Below are 25745 nucleotides of genomic sequence, written 5' to 3'. Positions count from 1 at the left end.
CAAATTGATTTGCTTATCTTTAGCATGTTTATTTATACACAGTATCCTTGTCTCTCTCTCTCTCAAAATTGTTTCGTGTCCAAACAAAAAAATTCAGCTAACCTGAAACCAAGCGAATCTTAAAAGGTTTGCTCATCTCTAATGTGAATCTATTATACCACATATTCCTGTCACTGTCTAGTGAAAATAACAACTCATGATGTGATAAGTAATCCTTAGTTACATAATTTTTCAAATTTATTATTGCAAATGTTCCCATGACTGTCTCATGAAACATGTATGACCTGACAAGTAATTCTTGGTTATATAAACTGCAAATCTAATCCAGAAAATTCAAAACCTAGAACGTCAGTGTAGAAGGTGTGAAACCATCTGTGACAAAAGATTTAACAATGGATTCCAGTACCCACAAGTTCTATCATTTACATGATTTCGATTCGAGACAATATCTGGAAAATTATGTTTCAAATAAGGACGACATGGTCTTTGCAGAGGATTCCTTGTTATTTCCAATTGAAAATCTTACAAAAACCTTTGCATCAGGTAAGTCTTTTTCCATACTTAATAAATTGTATTTCTTTTTTTACTTTTAGTGTAGAACATTTGTAATTCCTGCAACATTAAAGGGACGTCTGAGACACATCGCTAGGATATGCCCCCATTGTTTGATAGGTGCAGGTCCCAGAGTTTCATTCCTTCTTTATTACTTTTATTGTAGAACATTTTCAATTCCTGCAACATTAAAGGGATATTCCCATATGAGACAATGGGGCATATCACTAGGATATGCCCCCATTGTCTGATAGGTGTGGATACCACCTCTGGGACCTGCACCTACACCGAGAATGGAGCAGGGAAGGTGGTGGCTGGAGGACCCTGTGTTTCCCCGGGGCCGGCCACCACCAAGCGCTCTCCCCACAGTATGAATGAGTGCGCAATGCGCTTGCGTGGCCACTGCTCCCATACATTTCTATAGGGCCGACGGAAATAGCCGAGCCAGCACTATTTTCAGCAGCCCCATATAAATGATTGGAAGGTGGCTGCGCATGCGCAGTGTGCCCTCCACAACTTTCAGGACTCCGTTCTCGGTGTAGGTGCAGGTCCCAAAGGTGGGACCCACACCTATCAGACAATAGGGCATATTCTAGCTATATGCCCCCATTGTCTGAGATAGGAAAACCATTTTAAGAACATTTCATTATTAACATCACAGTATCTTTTTGGATTTTAAATAATTGACTATGAATATGATGGAAAATACAGCATGGTTTAGTAGTTAGTAGTAATTTGTGAGTAATGTTCCATGTAGTAATAATCTTTGTATGTTAATAAGCAATCTTATTTCTTATAAAACCGTTTTAAAATGCAAAAAATGAACTGAAAAATTTCCAACATTGTTTTTTTTGGGGGGGCGGAAGGGGTAGAAAAAAATAATAAATGTACATTTGGAGGGGGCGGTTGTTTTTTTATTTCATTTAAACAAAAACTTACTCTGTGGTATAAATTATATGTTAACTGTATTTTACTGATTGATACAAATATAGTGACACACATTTTTATATATTTTTTTAGGTATGTTTTATTATGGTTTACTACTTTTAATTGGTAAAAAAAAACATATTTTGCCACATATAGACGTAATGTGAGTCACTGTTCATCCACAACTTCTTTATACGTTTAACATATTAGATATGTTAATACAAAAAATTTTTGCAGGTCATATTAAAGGAGATATCTTGATTGACCTCACCATGGGTTCACTGGTTCATCATCTGTATACAGCCTGTGAGTTTTTCAAATATATCATAGTGCTGAAGGTCAGTGATCGATGCATCATGGAGCTGAAAAGATGGGTCGACACACGTACAGGAGCATTTGATTGGAGTCATGCTGTGAAACTTCATGCAGACATTGAAGGAAAAAGGTGAAGAATTTATGCAAATATAGGGGAAACCCACTATCATTGTCATTGTAGATACTGTACTAAAAATATGTAGCATATCTAGGAAATGTTTAGGCTGTATACTTCTACCTATATTATATTCAAATCAAATTTCTCATCTATTCTGAATCATCTATATTTACTTACTCCATTAAATATTTTCATCCATATAGTTCCTTCTGTTGGAACAATAAACTGGATACTTAGTACACCAGCTTTGATTGAATTCAAACTTTTCCTCCAGTAATGGAAACCAATAGAAATCAGCAATTCTCTTGAAATTCGTTCAAGGTCTGAATTGTTCAAAAGATTTGATTTGGGTACTAATGAATTCAACCCGAATCAAAAATGCTCAGATTGTCCTGAAAAGTTGTGTATGGCACATATCACATGTTCGTGATACAGCAAAATAAGCTTATTTGTGCACTTAACTGTAGAAATTAAAATTAACTGTAGAAAATTTGCAACAGGTGTTTGGAATGAAAAAGGAGTAACTGTGTAATGTCTATGACATAATCCACGTTGAAAATATATTCATTTGTACTAGAGATAAGTGATTCAGTTTGTAATGAATCGGGTCATTACGAACTTCCTAAAGTTTCCAAATGAACCCAAAGCTTTTCAGCTTCGTTTTTAAGCAATTCCAGTAAAAACAGCACACAGTGCCATTTTGCTGCACCTCGATGGGAAAAAAAACAAAGGAGGAAGAAGAAGGGTACTCACATCACATGACCCTAAGGTGAAGTGGAGGGGCACTTGCCCTCATTGGCTCACAGGCTAACAGACAGCCTAGATAATTCAATCAATGCTGCAGAAGCCTGGGAGGTGCCCTTGAAAAACAAGCTGAACATTAGTCTGTTTTGGGCTATGAATGAGGGTGGATGGGTCTTTAAAGTGTCTGACAGAAAATGATCATAAGGACAGTATGCAGTCACAATCAAGCTACTATTCTAGTGTCGGGGACTGTTTATGGAAAGGCTAGACAGAAGAATAATTGTGCAAAATAGGGGAAGGCAGGGAAAGCTTTAAGCCAGGAAGTTAGGAGTGAGGGGCTGAGGCTGGGTGTGCTAGGTAGAGCACAGGGGCAGCTGCTGAAAAATCTCAAAAGGAGCTACATACCAGAACATTTTATTTTTTTCCCTTTTGAACAGAATTACAGCATTTTTTTCCAAGTGTTGGTGAGGAGGAATAAGCTCAGCACAATTGACAACAGGTATTTTATCATACAGAAGATAGTGTTCTCTCAGTGAGAACACATGAAATAATAGTCTGAAATCTGTGAATCTTTTTTTTTTTTTCTTTGGGGGGGATAGCAATATACATGTTTAACACGTGTTTTACAATCCAGAGGGTAATGTTTTAACTCTCAGTGACAACACATGACATAATAGTACAAATTATGGGACAGAGCATCTCCAGACTGCTTAAAGGTTATTTTTGTTTTGCGAAAAATAGCAAAACAAATGTGCAATGCATGTTTTAACCCCTTGGATACCAGAGTTTTTTTTTTCGTTTTTGCTTTTAAATTTTTCTTCCCTGGAGCTATCTTCCTGGAGCCGTAGCTTTTTTATTTTTCCCGTTCACATATCCATATGAGGTTTTTTTTTTGCGGAATAAGTTGTAATTTCTAATTCTTCTAGTGGGAAAAAATTAAAATTGGGTGGAATTAGAAAAAAACGCAATTCCTTCACTGTTTTACAAGTTTTCTCCCTACGTTGTTCCCTTTGTGGCAAAACTGACCTGTGCCCTTAATTCTCTGGGTCAGTATGATTACAACTAGAGTTGAGCGAACACCTGGATGTTCGGGTTCGAGAAGTTCGGCCGAACTTCCCGGAAATGTTCGGGTTCGGGATCCGAACCCGACCCGAACTTCGTCCCGAACCTGAACCCCATTGAAGTCAATGGGGACCCAAACTTTTCGGCACTAAAAAGGCTGCAAAACAGCCCAGGAAAGAGCTAGAGGGCTGCAAAAGGCAGCAACATGTAGGTAAATCCCCTGCAAACAAATGTGGATAGGGAAATGAATTAAAATAAAAAAAAAATTAAAAAAAATTAACCAATATCAATTGGACAGAGGTCCCATAGCAGAAAATCAGGCTTCACGTCAGCAGAGAATCAGTCTCTTCATGCCATAGCAGAGAATCTGACTTCATGTCAGCAGAGAATCAGTCTCTTCATGCCATAGCAGAGAATCTGGCTTCATGTCAGCAGAGAATCAGACTTCATGTCATAGCAGAGAATCAGGCTTCACGTCACCCACCACTGGAACAGGCCACTGTCACATATTTAGGCCCAGGCACCCAGGCAGAGGAGAGAGGTCCCGTAACAGAGATTCAGGCTTCATGTCAGCAGAGAATCAGTCTTCATGTCATAGCAGAGAATCAGGCTTCACGTCACCCACCACTGGAACAGGCCACTGTCACATATTTAGGCCCAGGCACCCAGGCAGAGGAGAGAGGTCCCATAACAGAGATTCAGGCTTCATGTCAGCAGAGAATCAGTCTTCATGTCATAGCAGAGAATCAGGCTTCACGTCACCCACCACTGGAACAGGCCACTGTCACATATTTAGGCCCCAGGCACCCAGGCAGAGGAGAGAGGTCCCATAACAGAGATTCAGGCTTCATGTCAGCAGAGAATCAGTCTTCATGTCATAGCAGAGAATCAGGCTTCACGTCACCCACCACTGGAACAGGCCACTGTCACATATTTAGGCCCAGGCACCCAGGCAGAGGAGAGAGGTCCCATAACAGAGATTCAGGCTTCATGTCAGCAGAGAATCAGTCTTCATGTCATAGCAGAGAATCAGGCTTCACGTCACCGACCACTGGAACAGGCCACTGTCACATATTTAGGCCCCGGCACCCAGACAGAGGAGAGAGGTCCCGTAACAGAGAATCTGGCTTCATGTCAGCACAGAATCAGTCTTCATGTCATAGCAGAGAATCAGGCTTCACGTCACCACCACTGGAACAGGCCACTGTCACATATTTAGGCCCCGGCACCCAGACAGAGGAGAGAGGTCCCGTAACAGAGAATCTGGCTTCATGTCAGCAGAGAATCAGTCTTCATGTCATAGCAGAGAATCAGGCTTCACGTCACCCACCACTGGAACAGGCCACTGTCACATATTTAGGCCCGGCACCCAGGCAGAGGAGAGAGGTCCCGTAACAGAGAATCTGGCTTCATGTCAGCAGAGAATCAGTCTTCATGTCATAGCAGAGAATCAGGCTTCACGTCACCCACCACTGGAACAGGCCACTGTCACATATTTAGGCCCAGGCACCCAGGCAGAGGAGAGAGGTCCCATAACAGAGATTCAGGCTTCATGTCAGCAGAGAATCAGTCTTCATGTCATAGCAGAGAATCAGGCTTCACGTCACCCACCACTGGAACAGGCCACTGTCACATATTTAGGCCCAGGCACCCAGGCAGAGGAGAGAGGTCCCATAACAGAGATTCAGGCTTCATGTCAGCAGAGAATCAGTCTTCATGTCATAGCAGAGAATCAGGCTTCACGTCACCCACCACTGGAACAGGCCACTGTCACATATTTAGGCTTAGGCACCCAGGCAGAGGAGAGAGGTCCCATAACAGAGATTCAGGCTTCATGTCAGCAGAGAATCAGTCTTCATGTCATAGCAGAGAATCAGGCTTCACGTCACCCACCACTGGAACAGGCCACTGTCACATATTTAGGCCCAGGCACCCAGGCAGAGGAGAGAGGTCCCATAACAGAGATTCAGGCTTCATGTCAGCAGAGAATCAGTCTTCATGTCATAGCAGAGAATCAGGCTTCACGTCACCCACCACTGGAACAGGCCACTGTCACATATTTAGGCCCAGGCAGAGGAGAGAGGTCCCGTAACAGAGATTCAGGCTTCATGTCAGCAGAGAATCAGTCTTCATGTCATAGCAGAGAATCAGGCTTCACGTCACCCACCACTGGAACAGGCCACTGTCACATATTTAGGCCCCGGCACCCAGACAGAGGAGAGAGGTCCCGTAACAGAGAATCTGGCTTCATGTCAGCACAGAATCAGTCTTCATGTCATAGCAGAGAATCAGGCTTCACGTCACCCACCACTGGAACAGGCCACTGTCACATATTTAGGCCCAGGCACCCAGGCAGAGGAGAGAGGTCCCGTAACAGAGATTCAGGCTTCATGTCAGCAGAGAATCAGTCTTCATGTCATAGCAGAGAATCAGGCTTCACGTCACCCACCACTGGAACAGGCCACTGTCACATATTAAGGCCCCGGCACCCAGACAGAGGAGAGGTTCATTCAACTTTGGGTTGCCCCGCACTATAATGGTAAAATGAAAATAAAAATAGGATTAAATGAGGAAGTTCCCTGGAGTACAATAATATATTGTTAAGGGGAGGTAGTTAATGTCTAATCTGCACAAGGGATGGACAGTTCCTGTGGGATCCATGCCTGGTTCATTTTTATGAACGTCAGCTTGTCCACATTGGCTGTAGACAGGCGGCTGCCTTTGTCTGTAATGACGCCCCCTGCCATGCTGAATACACGTTCAGACAAAACGCTGGCCGCCGGGCAGGCCAGCACCTCTAAGGCATAAAAGGCTAGCTCTGGCTACGTGGACAATTTGGAAACCCAGAAGTTGAATGGGGCCGAACCATCAGTCAGTACGTGGAGGGGTGTGCACAGGTACTGTTCCACCATGTTAGTGAAATGTTGCCTCCTGCTAACACGTTCCGTATCAGGTGGTGGTGCAGTTAGCTGTGGCGTGGTGACAAAACTTTTCCACATCTCTGCCATGCTAACCCTGCCCTCAGAGGAGCTGGCCGTGACACAGCTGCATTGGCGACCTCTTGCTCCTCCTCTGCCTTCGCCTTGGGCTTCCACTGGTTCCCCTGTGACATTTGGGAATGCTCTCAGTAGCGCGTCTACCAACGTGCGCTTGTACTCGCGCATCTTCCTATCACGCTCCAGTGTAGGAAGTAAGGTGGGCACATTGTCTTTGTACCGGGGATCCAGCAGGGTGGCAACCCAGTAGTCTGCACACGTTAAAATGTGGGCAACTCTGCTGTCGTTGCGCAGGCACTGCAGCATTTAGTCGCTCATGTGTGCCAGGCTGCCCAGAGGTAAGGACAAGCTGTCCTCTGTGGGAGGCGTATCGTCATCGTCCTGTGTTTCCCCCCAGCCACGCACCAGTGATGGGCCCGAGCTGCTTTGGGTGCCACCCCGCTGTGAACATGCTTCATCCTCATCCTCTTCCACCTCCTCCTCATCCTCGTTTTCCTCGTCCTCCAGTAGTGGGCCCTGTCTGGCCACATTTGTACCTGGCCTCTGCTGTTGCAAAAAACCTCCCTCTGAGTCACTTCGAAGAGACTGGCCTGAAAGTGCTAAAAATGACCCCTCTTCCTCCTCTTCCTCCTGGGCCACCTCCTCTTCCATCATCGCCCTAAGTGTTTTCTCAAGGAGACATAGAAGTGGTATTGTAACGCTGATTACGGCGTCATCGCCACTGGCCATGTTGGTGGAGTACTCGAAACAGCGCAACAGGGCACACAGGTCTCGCATGGAGGCCCAGTCATTGGTGGTGAATTGGTGCTGTTCCGCAGTGCGACTGACCCGTGCGGGCTGCAGCTGAAACTCCACTATGGCCTGCTGCTGCTCGCACAGTCTGTCCAGCATGTGCAAGGTGGAGTTCCACCTGGTGGGCACGTCGCATATGAGGCGGTGAGCGGGAAGGCCGATGTTACGCTGTAGCGCAGACAGGCGTGCAGCGGCAGGGTGTGAACGCCGAAAGCGCGAACAGACGGCCCGCACTTTATGCAGCAGCTCTGACATGTCGGGGTAGTTGCGAATGAACTTCTGCACCACCAAATTCGGCACATGCACCAGGCAAGGGATGTGCGTCAAACCGGCTAGTCCCAGAGCAGCAACGAGATTTCGCCCATTATCGCAGACCACCAGGCCGGGCTTGAGGCTCACCGGCAGCAACCACTCGTCGGTCTGTTGTTCTATACCCCGCCACAACTCCTGTGCGGTGTGGGGCCTGTCCCCCAAACATATGAGTTTCAATACGGCATGCTGACGTTTACCCCGGGCTGTGCTGAAGTTGGTGGTGAAGGTGTGTGGCTGACTGGAATAGCAGGTGGAAGAAGAGGAGGAGGAAGCTGAGTAGGAGGAGGAGGAGACAGGAGGCAAAGAATGTTGCCCTGCGATCCTTGGCGGCGGAAGGATGTGCGCCAAACAGCTCTCCGCCTGGGGCCCAGCCGCCACTACATTTACCCAGTGTGCAGTTAGGGAGATATAGCGTCCCTGGCCGTGCTTACTGGTCCACGTATCTGTGGTTAGGTGGACCTTGCCACAGATGGCGTTGCGCAGTGCACACTTGATTTTATCGGACACTTGGTTGTGCAGGGAAGGCACGGCTCTCTTGGAGAAGTAGTGGCGGCTGGGAACAACATACTGTGGGACAGCAAGCGACATGAGCTGTTTGAAGCTGTCTGTGTCCACCAGCCTAAATGACAGCATTTCATAGGCCAGTAGTTTAGAAATGCTGGCATTCAGGGCCAGGGATCGAGGGTGGCTAGGTGGGAATTTATGCTTTCTCTCAAATGTTTGTGAGATGGAGAGCTGAACGCTGCCGTGTGACATGGTTGAGATGCTTGGTGACGCAGGTAGTGGTGTTGGATGTACATCCCATGTTTGCTGGGCGGCAGGTGCCAACGTTCCTCCAGAGGCGGAGGAAGAGGCCGAGGCGGCGGCAGCAGCAGAAGAGGCCGATGCGGCAGCAGCAGAAGAGGTAGCAGGGGGAGCCTGAGTGACTTCTTTGTTTTTAAGGTGTTTACTCCACTGCAGTTCATGCTTTGCATGCAGGTGCCTGGTCATGCAGGTTGTGCTAAGTTTCAGAACGTTAATGCCTCGCTTCAGGCTCTGATGGCACAGCGTGCAAACCACTCGGGTCTTGTCGTCAGCACATTGTTTAAAGAAGTGCCATGCCAGGGAACTCCTTGAAGCTGCCTTTGGGGTGCTCGGTCCCAGATGGCGGCGGTCAGTAGCAGGCGGAGTCTCTTAAGGCGGGTGTTCTGATTTTGCCCACTGCTCCCTCTTTGTCTTTTGCTACGTTGTTGGCTCGGTCTCACCACTGCCTCTTCCTCCGAATTCTGAAAGTCAGTGGCACGACCTTCATTCCATGTGGGGTCTAGGACCTCATCGTCCCCTGCATCGTCTTCCACCCAGTCTTCCTCCCTGACCTCCTGTTCAGTCTGCACACTGCAGAAAGACGCAGCAGTTGGCACCTGTGTTTCATCATCATCAGAGACGTGCTGAGGTGGTATTCCCATGTCCTCATCATCAGGAAACATAAGTGGTTGTGCGTTAGTGCATTCTATCTCTTCCACCCCTGGGGAAGGGCTAGGTGGATGCCCTTGGGAAACCCTGGCAGCAGAGTCTTCAAACAGCATAAGAGACTGCTGCATAACTTGAGGCTCAGACAGTTTCCCTGATATGCATGGGGGTGATGTGACAGACTGATGGGCTTGGTTTTCATGCGCCATCTGTGCGCTTTCTGCAGAAGACTGGGTGGGAGATAATGTGAACGTGCTGGATGCACTGTCGGCCACCCAATTGACTAATGCCTGTACCTGCTCAGGCCTTACCATCCTTAGAACGGCATTGGGCCCCACCAAATATCCCTGTAAATTCTGGCGGCTACTGGGACCTGAGGTAGTTGGTACACTAGGACGTGTGGCTGTGGCAGAACGGCCACGTCCTCTCCCAGCACCATAGGGTCCACTAACGCCACCACGACCATGTCCACGTCCGCGTCCGCGTCCCTTATTAGATGTTTTCCTCATTGTTCCCGTTCACCACAATTTTGAAAATGGCAAATTTGGGAATACTTTTTCAACCCAGAACAAAAACTGTGCTTTATGGGTCACTACAACTAATTTGACCAGCTAAAACAGTACAGATTTGGTTGAATAGAAATGTAAGGCCTATTTTTTACGCGCTGTGTGACAGATATACCTTTAATCACAGAATTAGACTTGTATCTGCACGGTAGCGTGTGTGTTAAGTTTTTCAGAATGACACTATCAGCACCTTCAATCTAAGATATCCTTTTTGGGATAGATTTAAAGTAGGCCTGATATAGCAGAAACTACTAATTTTGAGAATGGAAAATTTGGGAATAGTTTTTCAACCCAGAACAAAAACTGTGCTTTTACAGTCACTACAAATAATTTGACCAGCTAAAACAGTACAGATTTGGTTGAATAGAAATGTGAGGCCTATTTTTTACGCGCTGTGTGACAGATATACCTTTAATCACAGAATTAGACTTGTATCTGCACGCTAGCGTGTGTGTTAAGTTTTTCAGAATGACACTATCAGCACCTTCAATCTAAGATATCCTTTTTGGGATAGATTTAAAGTAGGCCTGATATAGCAGAAACTACTAATTTTGAGAATGGAAAATTTGGGAATAGTTTTTCAACCCAGAACAAAAACTGTGCTTTTACGGTCACTACAAATAATTTGACCAGCTAAAACAGTACAGATTTGGTTGAATAGAAATGTGAGGCCTATTTTTTACGCGCTGTGTGACAGATATACCTTTAATCACAAAATTAGACTTGTATCTGCACGGTAGCATGTGTGTTAAGTTTTTAAGAATGACACTATCAGCACCTTCAATCTAAGATATCCTTTTTGGGATAGATTTAAAGTAGGCCTGAGATAGCAGAAACTGCTAATTTTGAGAATGGCAAATTTGGGAATAGTTTTTCAACCCAGAACAAAAACTGTGCTTTTACGGTCACTAAATATAACTTGACCAGCTAAAACTGTACTGATTTGGAGGAATAGAAATGTCAGGCCTATTTTTTACACGCTGTGTGACAGATATACCTTTAATCACAGAATTAGACTTGTATCTGGATGGTAGCGTGTGTGTTAAGTTTTTCAGAATGACACTATCAGCACCTTGAATATAAGATATCCTTTTTGGGATAGATTTAAAGTAGGCCTGATATAGCAGAAACTATAAATTTTGAGAATGGCAAATTTGGGAATAGTTTTTCAACCCAGAACAAAAACTGTGCTTTTACGGTCACTAAATATAACTTAGCGTAGCGGCATGACGTAGGCGTGCCGCGCTCCGCCTCTGGCCGCCCTCTCCTCTCTCTCTGCCTCACCGCCTCATCGCTGCGCTCTGCCGATTTCCTCGATGTGGTGCCGGGATCCTAAAGAACGCCGCCCCCTGATCAGACCTGGTTAGCGGAGCCCAGATGCTCTGGAGGGGAGTCAGCCGGCTGCTGGTGCCTGTGGTGAGCCTCCGCTGAATATCGATCCTTCGGGGGGATGCCGAACGCTGAGGGCCGATTGCTCTGACTTCCTACGGTGTTCCTGCTGCTGGGACCGGTCGTGTGGTGCTCCGTCGCTGTGGATCTGCTGGGCGCCAGGTGCTGGAGCTGCTGGAGCTGCGCTCTGTTCTGTGCTGCCAGGCTATCGCGGCTTGCCCGATACACCTCGTTGTGATCAGCTGGTTTCTCTCTGGCTGCCTGGGAGGTGCCGGGTATCGGAGCTGGTAAGATACCGGGGCTTGCAGGATATTAGTTAAATCGGGATCTCGACTCCTCTGGGGGCGGTGGGCTTTCGGGGCCGGACGCAGGTGGCATGGGGTGCTTTTCAACATCCCTGAAACAATGACTTGAGAATTTTCTGGCTCTTGGAGCGGGTGAGGGGTGGTAGTGGGATGGTGTCCCCTAACCTACTGCGGTATTACTGTTAATAGGTTTTGTGGGCAGCTGTGCCCGCCGTGAGCTTTGGGTTTATTCCCTGTGGCAGCTGCGGTGCCCGCTGGAGTCTGCGGCTCCGCTGTTTGGTGAACTAACCCCCCCCCCTCTTTCCATAAGGTATAGAGGACTATATAAGGAATAAAAGACCCCCTTCGCCCTATAGTCCTGGCCCCTGCCTTCTTTCTTATGGATGGACTGGCAATTGGAAAATTTCTGGACAAAATTTCTGGACACTTCAATATTGTCTTTGGAACTAGAGACATCATTCTTGTTTAGGGGATATATAAATCTGATCTTTGGTAACCTGTTAAGGGCCTGATCTCTTTTGTGAAAACCATAGCTATACGGCCGTGATTTAGCTGTGGGTATCTATACTCTATTCTTTTCTGTGGGGGACTAACTAACCACCTAGCTCGCAGCTATGACGGGTACCTGGGTGGAAGGTGAGAGGTTGATGGGTATTGTACTATGGCCTGTCAACCATGCAGGGGGGTGTTTTGGGGGTGGGTTTGAGGGTGGGATTGACTGTCGTTCTCTCTTTTCTCGTGGCTGTGCAGGCCTCTCCGCTGAGAGGGGGGCTACTTCCTTGTACTTCTTATGGTAGGTAACATTCTATGTTGGAATGTGAGAGGGTTGGGAGATAGAGTGAAGAGGACGGTGGTATTTGATCTTGTGGTCCGTCATTTGCCTGCGATCGTGGCACTACTAGAGACCCATGCAATAGAAGATAGGATCTTTACACTGAAAAGGAAATGGGCTTCTTTTGAGTATCATGCCTGCTATTCTTCTTATGCAAGAGGTGTTAGTGTATATATTCATCGTGGGCTGGATTTCCAACCACTAGATAGTATCATTGATAAAGAAGGGAGATATGTATTTCTTCATGGGTTCTGGAAAGGGCAGGAGGTGATATTGGCCTTCATCTATGTCCCCCCGCCATTTAAACCAACGGTTTTCTCTCATCTAGCCCAATATATAACTTCTAAAAATCAATGTGCCTTATTGGTGGCAGGTGATTTCAATGCAGTACTGGACCCTGAGTTGGATCGGTTTTCCTCTGCATCCGGGCGAGGCCGCAGCGGATCTCCTTTGATCGCTGTGTGCCAGGAGCTGGCGCTGGTGGATATCTGGCGCCACCTCTATGGCAACAAAAAAATCTTTTCTTGCTTTAGCCATTCATACGGGTCTATGTCCCGTATTGACTTGGCCTTCGCAAGTCGGGATCTGTGCGGCCGCGTCCTGAGGATGAGGTATGAACCGCACGGAATTTCGGATCATTCCCCAGTTCTGATTGCGTTTACGGAGGATTTACCCTCCGGAAGAACTTTTAAATTGAACCCGCATTGGTTTGAGGTGATTGGGGAGCAGTCCCGAGTAGATCAGGATATTCAGGAGTTCTGGGGCTTCAACGTTGGTTCGACACATATACATTTTGTGTGGGACGCGTTGAAGGCCCACATTCGGGGTTTGTACTTTAATAAGATCCATAGATTTAGAAAGGAAGCACGACGAAGGGAGAAAGAACTCACAGACTTAATAAGGAGCCTACGTGCTGCACTGATTGTTTGCCATAGCGAGCAACTTATCACCCGAATAAAGGAGGCTAACTTTCAGCTTAAGACACTTTTATATAAAAAGGCACAACACAAGCTTTTGTTTCAGGGCCAAAATCGTTTTTGCGAGTCTGGTAAAACGGGTAGGTTTTTGGCTCGGTTGGTGGCCAATCAGAGAGAGGACACTTCTATAAAAGAGATTAGGAATTCACAGGGAATTGGAGTGAGATCAGTAGAGGAGATTAGAGAGGAATTTGTGAAATATTACTCTACTCTATATAAATCTGAGTCTGTGGTTAGTCGTTCTGACATTGATTATTATCTTCAACAACTATCGCTCTCCCAGCTATCTATTGAAGGCAGTAAAATGTTGGATTCCCCCATTCTTTTGGAGGAACTTCAGGAGATTCTCCCGGCCCTAAAGTATAGTTCATCTCCCGGTTTAGATGGCCTGCCATTTGAAATCTATAGGTATCATGCTAAATCACTCTTGCCTATCCTCCTTCGGGTTTTTAATGAATCCTGTGCATTTGGTTCTTTACCCCCTTCATTTAGGGAAGCCGTGATTGTCATGGTCTTGAAGAAGGATAAGGACCCATGCGATGTGGGGTCATATAGACCTATATCGCTCCTAAACACCGACTATAAGTTTTATGCAAAAATCCTTGCTACTCGCTTGAAGAGGGTTATAGCCAGTCTGGTGCATCCCGACCAGACGGGCTTTATCCCGGGTCGACAAATTCATACAAGTATAAATAGGGTATATTTGAATCTGTCTGTAGGAGGCAGTGCGGACCACTCCGTCCTGTCATTAGATGCCGCAAAGGCGTTTGACAGGATGGAGTGGACTTTTCTTTGGGGTACAATGTCTGGTTTTGGTTTTGGGAAACCCTTCTTGGAAATGACTCAAATGTTATACGAACAGCCGGTTGCATACATTAAGATTAATGGTATCGGTTCCTCTCCTGTTATGATGCGGAGAGGGATGAGACAGGGTTGCCCCCTGTCTCCTCTCCTCTTCGCGCTTTTTATTGAACCGCTGGCTTGTCGGATTCGTCTTGATAAATCTATAGAGGGCTTTGGGCTCGCGGGAGTGAGCGACAAAATAAGTCTATACGCAGACGACGTGATTCTGTTCTTGGATCAGGGTTATAAAATCCTCCCACATGTTATAGAGGTAATAGAACAGTATGGTAAATTATCAGGGTATATGATTAATTGGATAAAGTCATTGCTCCTCCCGCTGAGCCGGAAAGCTCTAGATGTAGGGACGCGAGTTCGAGTTTTGGCCCCTGATGATACCTTGGATTATTTGGGGGTTAAGATTGGGATTCCAATAAGCAGGTTCTACGAGCTTAATCTGGCCCCAGTTTTAGATAAAGTTAGGACCAAGGTTGGCGCTTGGCGCAAATTGAATCTGGCACAGATAGATCGAAACGCATTGATTAGAATGATTATTTTGCCTATGGTTCTGTTCCCAATTTGTGCCTCTCCTATTTGGATTGATGACATCTTCTTCCACAGATTGGAGACCTCTATTAATGACCTAATCTGGGGCAGAAAGAGGGTGCGTATAAAGCAGAGATATTTATGCTTGTCGGAGGTGGATGGTGGGCTTTCATTTCCCTTCTTTCAGGGTTATTATTTATGTGCACAGATTCAACGGTGTTGTAATGGGAAAGAGAACCTACTTATACGTTTTCTGAATAAAGTTATTAATAAGCCAATAGATAATATTTTTGCATGTTTGGAAACAGGGATTATGGGAATGAGGAAGTCGTTGTTGATCCCTTATTCACTACAGAGGGTGTGGAATAGGTTAAAAGAAATACTTAAAGTTCCCGGCCCGCTTGTTTTTACCCCTTTGTGGAGGAACGAGGGGCTAGAGGAATTTTGTAAAATTACTGAATTTGGTTATTGGACACGTAAAGGCATCAGTAGGGTGTCTCACTTATTTTATTTAGGTCATTTTAAGTCATTTTCAGAATTTGGTTTAACCGATAGTTCATCACTAGACTTATTTATGTATGCACGTTTGAAACATATATTTGAAGCCTCTAGGAACAGGGGCCTTATTTTTCCACAAGAGAATATTTTCTTTGATTACTGTGATGCCCAGAGGGATGTGAAGGTGAAGCTATCTAGCTTATATGCTAAATTTCGTAGAGCACTGGCAACTGTAACGCCTTTTAAAAGCCCAAGTAGATGGGAACAAGAGCTGAATTGCTCCCCTCTACAGTGGTCCACTATCTATAGGAACGTGAGAAGGGCGACAGTTTCCAGTGCTCATAGATTAATCCAATTTAAGATTCTCCATAGACTGTATTATACCCCTAAAACCCAGGGAAAATTTCCCCAGAATAGGGATCGGGTTTGTTGTTGCCCTAAATGCGGATATGTGAATGCGAATTATGTCCATTTGCTTTGGAGCTGATTTTGGCTCAGAAACAGAAGTTCCCTCGTATGTCAGACGGATCTGGATGAGAGGATTGATGGTAGCAAAGGTCATACTGGTCAGGTGTTGGGGCGCTGCCGCCCCGCCCTCGTCAAGGGAGTGGGCTTTATACTTTCAGCAAATTAAAATATATGAAGAGATTGAAAGGAATCGGAGAGATGCACGCAGAGCCACGTAGAAATAACCTATTTGTGTTTCGCGCCTTTTTTTGACTGAACTGAGGGGAACGACAGCCATTGGGGGGGGGGGGGGGGGTTGTTATGGGAATGCTTATGTTTTTCTATGCTATGTACACGGTCGTGATATGTGATATATTTATATATACTATACACTAAAGTGATTATTAATTGGCTATGTATTTATTCTATGTTTCTTTTGTAAAATAAAATAAAATAAAATAAAAAAAATATAAAACTTGACCAGCTAAAACTGTACTGATTTGGAGGAATAGAAATGTCAGGCCTATTTTTTACGCGCTGTGTGACAGATATACCTTTAATCACAGAATTAGACTTTTATCTGCACGGTAGCGTGTGTGTTAAGTTTTTCAGAATGACACTATCAGCACCTTCAATTTAAGATATCCTTTTTGGGATAGATTTAAAGTAGGCCTGATATAGCAGAAACTACTAATTTTGAGAATGGCAAATTTGGGAATAGTTTTTCAACCCAGAACAAAAACTGTGCTTTTACGGTCACTACAAATAACTTGACCAGCTAAAACAGTACTGATTTGGAGGAATATAAATGTCAGGTCTATTTTTTAGGCGCTGGGTGACAGGCTCAACTTGCCCCTGATGTAGTATATGGCCAAAAAATAACCACACTATTGATGGTTAAATGCACTTGGGTGACACAGGCTCAGCCTGCACCTGATGTAGTATATGGCCAAAAAATAACCACACTGTTGATGGTTAAATGCACTTGGGTGACACAGGCTCAGCCTGCACCTGATGTAGTATATGGCCAAAAAATAACCACACTGTTGATGGTTAAATGCACTTGGGTGACACAGGCTCAGCCTGCACCTGATGTAGTATATGGCCAAAAAATAACCACACTGTTGATGGTTAAATGCACTTCGGTGACACAGGCTCAGCCTGCAGCTGATGTAGGATATAGCAAAAAATAACCACACTATTGATGGTTAAATGCACTTGGTGGTAGCTTGTGCTGGCGCACCACAAGCCACAAAATGGCCGCCGATCACCCCAGAAAAAAGTGATATAAAAACGCTCTGGGCAGCCTAAAAAAAGTGAGCAATTCAATATTAGCACTTCAATGATCCACAGCTGGAGATCGATCACTGAATTAAGTCTTTTGGAGGAGTTAATCTGCCTAATCTCGCCCTAACGTCGCAGCAGCAACCTCTCCCTATGCTTGAATCAGCAGAGTGACGTGCAGCGCTACGTGACCCAAGCTTATATAGAGGCTGGGTCACATGCTGCACCGGCCAATCACAGCCATGCCAATAGTAGGCAAGGCTGTGATGGCCTCTTGGGGCAAGTAGTATGATGCTTGTTGATTGGCTGCTTTGCAGCCTTTCAAAAAGCGCCAAGAAAGCGCCGAACACCGAACCCGAACCCGGACTTTTACGAAAATGTTCGGGTTCGGGTCCGTGTCACGGACACCCCAAAATTCGGTACGAACCCGAACTATACAGTTCGGGTTCGCTCATCCCTAATTACAACGATACCACAATTCTCTGGGTCAGTATGATTACAACGATACCACATATGTATAGGTTTTTATGTCTAAATAGTGTAAAAATAAATGAAAACTTAGAAAAAAAAAAAAATTTATATCACCATATTCTGACCCCCATACCTTTTTTTTATAGCTATGTCTACTGAGCTGTGTGGGCCTCATTTTTTGTGATACTCTGCCATTTTGACCCTTTTTTCCGTTGCGGCATTCACCTTATTGAGAATTAATTTTATATTTTAATAGAACGGACATTTTCGGATGCGGTAATTCCTATGATATTTAGATTTTTTTTAATTTATGTATTTATTTTTTTATTCTATGGAAAGGGGGGTGATTTAAATTTTTATATTTTTTTATTTTTTATGTTTTTGTAGCCAATTTTTATTAATCAATATAATCATGTTTCATAAAGAACCATGATGATAGCTGAATTGCTAATTTCTTATTTTGGCCTGGTAGCCAAAATAAGAATTGCAGCTCCAATACCCTGGATCTCTATAGAGTGCAGGCAATGTACAGCCAAACCTCCAAAATAACAGTTTTTTTTTATCTGCTCTGAAACTAGTGAGGCTGCTAATACTTTTGGTTTAAGAGCAAAATGTGATAGGCCTAAGCCAAGTTCGGCTTCCACTAGCTCTGTGCGAGCAACTTCCAAAACCTCAGCCATGTATAAGATCTGCAAGATTACAATCGGCAGTTCAAACACAAGCATATGTATCATAGCTTTATGGCAGCACATGAGGTGGTATGACCATCTACAGTACTTTGGAAAAATACAACTGGCCAGCATTCACGATCAGAATAAGTCTGTCCTCCTTCTCCTGGTCTTCTTTTTGGCAGCCATCCCACATTCCCAAGGAATGCAGTGTCCTTGTCATCATCATCAGCTTTTTCTTCTCCTACTCAGACTCCTCATCTATGTCCTACGCTCCATCGTTAAACATCCATAACGGAATGTGTGGCCATTAAAAAACTATCCTGGACCAGCAATTAGTTTGTCTATGAGCTAAACCCCCACCTTGCCAAGCTGCTGATGGTGCACTTACTGCCATACCATTTAGTAGAGTCTGCTATCACAAGGCAGAGAACCTGGGCCACTCTTTAGGATTCTCGTTATGCGGCAAGGTTCAAGCCACAATGGACACCTGGAGCAGCTGTTATGGGCAGGAACAGGGGCGGACTGACCGGTCGGGCACTTCGGACATGGTCCGAGGGCCCGGTCTGGATGGGGGCCCGCCGCAGAATAGCAATGTGTTATGCTGGCCTGGTAATGGTGGTAATGGCAGCGGGGCCCGGTGCACTCATTGTATTCTATCGCATCGGGCCCCGCTCACTGTAATACTAATTTTCATATGTGAACAAGAAGAGAAATCCTCTGCCATCCTCTCCCTCTCTGTACTCACAAACACAGTAGCAGGCAGGCCGGGCAGCAGCGTAACTCACTGACGTCACGCGCCTGCTCCACCTGCTTCATTCATAAAGTGGGAGGAGCAGGCGCGTGACGTCAGTGAGTTGCGCTGCCGCCCGGCCTGCCTGCTACTGAGTTTGTGAGTACAGAGAGGGAGAGGATCGCAGAGGATTTCTCTTGTTCTTGTTCACATATGAAAATTAGTATTACAGTGAGCGGGGCCCGGTGCGATAGAATACAGTGACTGCACCGGGCCCCGCTGCCATTACAACACCAGATGCCGGCCCCCAGACCCTGTATTGGGGGTCATTCACTCACAGGGACACTGTTATGGGGGATCTGTGGATGACACATATATAGCATAAGGTGCTATATATGTGTCACCCACAGTGCCATCCACAGAGCCCAAACAACAGTGCCATCCACTGAGCCCCCACAACAGTGCCATCCACAGAGCCCCCACAACAGTGCCATCCACAGAGCCCCCACAACAGTGCCATCCACAGAGCCCCCACAACAGTGTCATCCACAGACCACCATTAGTTCAAAACCCACCAAAAGCACACCTTTTGGTTCAAAATATTTTTTAATTTGGCTATTCCCCACCCCTCTTGTAATTGTTCCGCTACTTGTGGGCTGCGCGGGCATGAGTTCAGTCACTTCGGTGCCCAATCCCGTCCTACAGCGCGTGATCCCGCGAGACCCGCCGCTGTAGGTCACGGGTCTCGCGGGATCACGCGCCGAAGTGACTGAACTCATGCCCACGTAGCCCGCAAGTAGCAGATCAGTGGAAGAAGTACAAGGTGGAGGGGACTGTTTCTAACAGAGGCTCACTAATGGACGCTGAGATTAGATCACCCCATACGAAAGCATTGAATCAATGCTTTCCTATAGGGAAAAATCTGACCCTGGAGGTCATCATGCAGAGTGTGAGGACGTCCAGCATCAGATACCAGACCAAAGGTCTGTTTTAATCCAGGAAGCCCTCAGGTGGCTGCCAGCCACTAGAGCAGTGATGGCGAACCTATGGCACGGGTGCCAGAGACGGCACTCAGAGCCCTTTCTGTGGGCACCCGCACTGTGAAAAAAGTCTAAGGTGTTCCAATATGCCTTCGACTTTTCCTGCCATTTATCAGTGCAGGGCGCACTATGAACAGCGCAGGCAGGGCACTGAATGTAGGCAGGCTTTAATAGCTAAATGATAAAGTACATGGAATATATACTATATTGAACTATAGTATTCAGGTTAAATTGCCGTGTTGGCACTTTACGATAAATAAGTGGGTTTTTGGTTGCAGTTTGGGCACTCTGCCTCTAAAAGGTTCGACATCACTGCACTAGAGGCTGACTTATTGCTGGAACGTAAACAATGCAGTTTCTCTAGAACATTGCAACTCGATTTGCAAAAGGGACACTGTACCCAGACCACTTCAATGAGCTGAAGTGGTCTGGGGGCCTTTTGTGTCGCTTTAACTTTGAAATCTTATTAAAGATTGTGTAGGGTGTGGCTGGAGGCGGGGCATGGAGGCGGGACAAGGGTGGGGCTTGCAGCAGAACATGGGTAGGGCCTGTATGGGGGCCCTTGATTTATTTTGCCCGGGGGCCCTGAGGGTTCTCAGTCCGCCCCTGGGCAGGAACTGCAGCAGGGAACAGCGTTGCTCCAATTCCCCTGTTGTTTATCACAACATCCTACTGGCTGTTACATCACCAACTCCAACTGGGCAAGGTAATCAGTGACAATAGCCACAACATCGTGACTCCGCTGAACCTGGGGGAAATAACACATGCTCCCTGCATGGCTTATGACATCTACTTGTGCAATGCTTTTTAATAAGGTAGACTGATTTTCGCAAGGTGCTAGTAATGTCCAGGTGACTGTCCACGGATTTCAGACTGTCCAACCCATTTCAGCACTCTTGGAATTACAGCGACAAAAACATCTGCGGTTACACCACTTAATCTACAGCATTCCAAAGGGCTGGAATTCAACATTGCATATGCCGGAGCATCTGTACAAGCAGCAGGAAGCTGTGAATGATTTTGTCATGCACCAGACCCCCACCTCAGCAAGGGGTATGTGTTGTTTCGAGGTCAGTAAGTGGCAGGTCATCTGAGATGACTGTTGGGTGCTGAAGCCCTTCGAAGAGGCCACAAAATTTGCCAGTAGGGACAACAGTGGAATGAACAACCTCACTTCCTCCCCAGCCACAGGCTCCTCGGGCACACTGACCAGACTGGTGACCTGTATGCTCGGTTGCTTACATGCTGACATAGTAACATAGTGACATAGTTTATAAGGCTGAAAAAAGACATCTGTCCATCCAGTTCAACCTGTTATCCTGCAAGTTGTACCAGAGGAAGGCAAAAAAAAAACCTGTGAAGTAGAAGCCAATTTTCCCCAATTTAGGGGGGAAAATAATCCTTCCCAACTCCAACCATGCAATCAGAATAACTCCCTGGATCAACGACCCCTCTCTAGTTGCTAAAACCTGTAATATTATTACACTCCAGAAATACATCCAGGCCCCTCTTGAACTCTTTTAGTGAACTCACCATCACCACCTCTTCAGGCAGAGAGTTCCATAGTTTTACTGCTCTTACCGTAAAGAATACTCTTCTATGTTTGTGTACAAACCTTCTTTCCTCCAGACGCAGAGGATGTCCCCTCGTCACAGTCAAAGTCCTGGGGATAAACAGATGATGGGAGAGATCTCTGTATTGACCCCTGATATATTTATACATAGTTATTAGTTCTCCCCTGAGTCATCTTTTTTTAAAAGTGAATAACCCTAATTTTGATAATCTTTCAGGGTACTGTAGTCCACCCATTCCAGTTATTTTAGTTGCCCTCCTCTGAACCCTCTCCAGCTCTGCTATGTCTGCCTTGTTCACAGGAGCCCAGAACTGTACACAGTACTCCATGTGTGGTCTGACTAGTGATTTGTAAAGTGGTAGGACTACGTTCTCATCACGGCATCTATGCCTCTTTTGATGCAACCCATTATCTTATTGGCCTTGGCAGCAGCTGCCTGACACTGGTTTCTACAGCTTAGTTTGCTGTTCACTAAAATTCCTAGGTCCTTTTCCATATCAGTGTTACCCATGCATTATTCCTTCCCATGTGCATAATCTTACAATTGTCAGAAATAAACCTCATCTGCCACTTATCTGCCCAAGCCCCCAATCTATCCAGATCCCTCTGTAGTAGTATACTGTCCTCTTCCGTGTTAATTACTTTATACAGTTTAGTGTCAACTGCAAAAATTGATATTTTACTGTGCAAGGCTTCTACAAGATTATTAATAATTGAAGGGAATAGGGCCCAATACTGACCCCTATCCTGACAGGCATATAATTGACATCAAGCAGTCTGATAATTACTGGATAGTTATTCATTTAGATTCTCACTATCAAAGCAAAATGTTTTTCTCCCTCTGAAAGAGAGGCCAAATTATGGTATTGCCAGGAACAGTGTATGTAGCTTACCACAGATTTTCACAAGCAGCCTCCTGCCATTAGTCCATCTAAAAGGGAGCCCCTCTCTGCCACTCTATCCCCCGTAAGAGTCACTCACCTCCCTCAGCCACAAACAGCAGTAGCTATTTCAGTCTCCTCAACATGATGGAGCAGTTTTTTCACGTGCCATGCCAGGTGGAGGCAAATTAACAAGCCAAGACCTCCTGTCGCAATGCTCAGGTTCAGGCCTACATACAGTTTGGCCCTTCTCTGGCAAATACCCTGTTCCCTGACCCCATGCACTTCTGGGTAGGCTAGACTAGAACAGTGACCCAAACTGGCACAGTTCTTCTTTTTTGCCCAGCCTCCAGTGTTATCTTGGAGAGGGTTTTCAGCTCTGCAGGGGGTTTATTAACACCCAAATGGAGCAAGTTTTCCTCCGCCAGTATCCAAAACTTCGATTTTGTCAGAAAGAACCAAGCCTGGATTTGGGAGGATTTCCACACTCCTTTGGCTCAATTTGATGAATAGTTCTAGCCTTGCTGATGGTGCCCTATCTTACCGCTGCTGCTGTCTGGCTGCCTTCCTGCCTACCATTATGTTGCCTTCATACCATCTTGTTATGCACTGCTGCTGCTACCTCCATCATGCAACTGCCTGTCGGCCTGCCTGAAAACATGTGCCATATGGCTGCTGTCACCACCACCACATCTGCTATTTCTCGCTGCAAATCCTCTACTGCCACTATTATTAATGTTAAGCATCTGTCACTAATATTACTACTACTGCTACTACTATCACTACTACTAATCCCCACAGACTGCCTTGGATGTTCCATGTTAAGTTTCTTCTGCTGTTGCTACTATTGCATATACATACCTATAATACCTTACCCTTTCCACATCCACACTGTACAGTTGCTCCTATTTTAAAGGGAGCCACTTTTTATTCAGACAATTAGCCCTCCAAGCATTACAAACCCTATAAATGCATAATTTTGGGATTTTTAATCCTATAACACCAATCCTCCCCGAGGGGGACACTTTGTGGAAGCTTTGGAATATGAAAAAGCATAACACATACGGTGTCACAGTATGTTTTTAAACACATTGTTTGTTAATACTGTAAAACATGCATTTACCCACAGCTATGTACAGGTGAAACTCAAAAAATTTGAATATCGTGCAAAGTTAATTTATTTCAGTAATGCAACTTAAAAGGTGAAACTAACACATGAGATAGACACATTACATGCAAAGCGAGATATTTCAAGCCTTTATTTGTTATAATTTGGATGATTATGGCTCACAGCTTATGAAACCCCAAAGTCACAATTTTGAGGTACCCTTTGCTCAGGGGATATGGATTAATTAGCTGACTAGAGTGTGACACTTTGAGTCTAGAATTCTGAACCTTTTCACAAAATTCTAATTTTAAGCTGCATTAGTGCAATTCCTTTTAATTTGCATTACTGAAATAAATGGACTTTTGCACAATATTCTAATTTTTAGAGTTTCACCTGCATTCAAGAGCTTAGGGAGGGAGGAGAGAAAAACGTAAAATTCATATAAATTTAACAATACAAGATAACATGTTTTCCTATAAATTCTGAGTCCTAGGAGACTAGAGGGTGGTATATACCAATTTCCAGGGCAATTGTAGCCACTTGGTTCAGACCAAATGGATTCAGGTCCGAACTAAACTTAAAAAAAAAAATCAGCAAATCAGAACCAAACCGAATCTCAAAAGGTTTGCTCATCTCTAATCTGTACACATTAACTGTAGAAAATTTGAAACAGGTTTTTGGAAGAGAAGAGACCCACACAACACTAACTCAACCTATCCATAGTGCTAAAAGCCACTCCATTAATAAATTCATTATTTTTACCACTATATATTTTCTCACTTCCTAACACCATCCCTTTAAGACCCTACAATGTATGTGTGTCTAATAGCTGTGCCTGTGAAAGGCATGTCTCATAACATCAGTGGCTGAGTTCAAAAAGCTGTTTCTGTTGGACCCTTACATAGTGTTTAATAGACCAATTAATATGTTCCCTCACACATGACTGAGGCTGAGTGCAAGCTCACATGCCAAGGTCCCACTCAGGGTCATGTGATCCTTCATCTTCCCTTTGCTGTTACCCTCACAAGTGTACTGAATTTGATTCAGTAAAACAATAAACACCATTTTGGTGCATTGATCAAGTCAAATCAAATCGCCAAAAAGTCTGCTTCGAATCCAATTAGTTTAGAATGATTTCACTCATTTCTAATGCTGACTTTTTTGTGTTGATTGTAAGATAATCACTTTCTTCATTTTCTCATTTCTGTCAGTCATCCGGAACAGGACAAAGAAGACAAAGTGAGAGCAACAATGCAACATGTTGTGAAATGTAACCTGCAAAAAGAAAATCTGACGGATCCGATAGTATTACCGCTAGCCGATTGTCTCATCAGTCTTTGGCTCCTAGATGTTATCAGCAAAGACAAAGATGATTACATCAGATATCTTAAGAAATGCGCTAAGTTACTGAAACCTGGAGGGCACCTCATATTAATTGGAGATTTAGACACCACATATATCACTGTCGGGAAACACAAGGTCCATTATCTCACATATAATGAGGAGTTTGCCAGAAATGCTTTAGCTGGAGAAGGGTTTGTCATTGATTGCTGTAAGGTTAAACAGAGAACAGTTGTGAGTGACCTTTGTGACTATAAAGCTGTCATATTCATTGTAGCTCACAAAAACAAGTAGGGCTGAGTTGAAACTTATCAATAAGGTCTGTATGTCAACAGTTTATAAGTGAGACTTTAAAACAGACTCGAATGTCCACCTGTTACATCGAAAATCCAATCCAATCTTCAGGCAGCATGTTATAGAACAGGAGCATTTCTGCTGATATATATATGCACAGTCAGGAGCGTAGCTATAGGGGGTGCAGAGGTAGCAGTCGCTACCGGGCCCAGGAGCCTGAGGGTGCCCAAAAGACCCTTGTGTCACATAAGAAGACACCAGTATTATAGAAAGTCATTGATCGTCACATCTCTGGCTGGAGGGAAGGGGTTAGGTTGAGAATTTAGCTTGGGGGTGTGCCGTTTAAATTTTTGCCTTGGGCAGCACGAAGGCTTTGTGCTCCCCTGCCCCTGGCCACAGAGCACTGAGGGAAGGGGGGCACCGTAGCTGAACTCTTGCACCAGGGCCCATGAGCCTTTAGGTACGCCCCTGTGCACAGTCTTACAGTAAAGGCTGTCAGTCACTGATTGCTGATTGAACTCTTAAGTCCCGAATGAGCAGAGATTTAAATGAGGAAGTCATAGTGGAGCTTTTGGTACAAGACTATATATCAGTCTAATGAGTTGCTCATGCTCGATAACATGATGCCTGTGGATTGAAATGTATTTTAAATGTGACAAATTTGCTTTGTTAATCAAACCAAGGC

The 25745-nt window shown here is 45.0% G+C and overlaps 1 protein-coding gene across 1 annotated transcript; it reads left to right on the top strand.

Annotated features, from left to right (window-relative positions):
- The first annotated feature begins 377 nt into the window (after positions 1 to 377).
- LOC120999347 (nicotinamide N-methyltransferase-like) lies at positions 378 to 25236 on the top strand. Its single transcript, XM_040430218.1, has 3 exons — positions 378 to 543; positions 1717 to 1924; positions 24637 to 25236. Exons 1-3 carry the CDS (start codon positions 393 to 395, stop codon positions 25058 to 25060), a joined length of 783 nt encoding a protein of 260 aa, XP_040286152.1. The 5' UTR covers positions 378 to 392; the 3' UTR covers positions 25061 to 25236.
- The last annotated feature ends 509 nt before the right edge of the window (positions 25237 to 25745 follow it).

The sequence above is a fragment of the Bufo bufo genome, chromosome 1, assembly GCF_905171765.1.
Source record: "Bufo bufo chromosome 1, aBufBuf1.1, whole genome shotgun sequence".
NCBI lineage: Eukaryota > Metazoa > Chordata > Amphibia > Anura > Bufonidae > Bufo > Bufo bufo.
The sequence above is the reverse complement of the archived record's forward strand: the minus strand, read 5'-3'. Positions and strand labels throughout refer to the sequence as shown.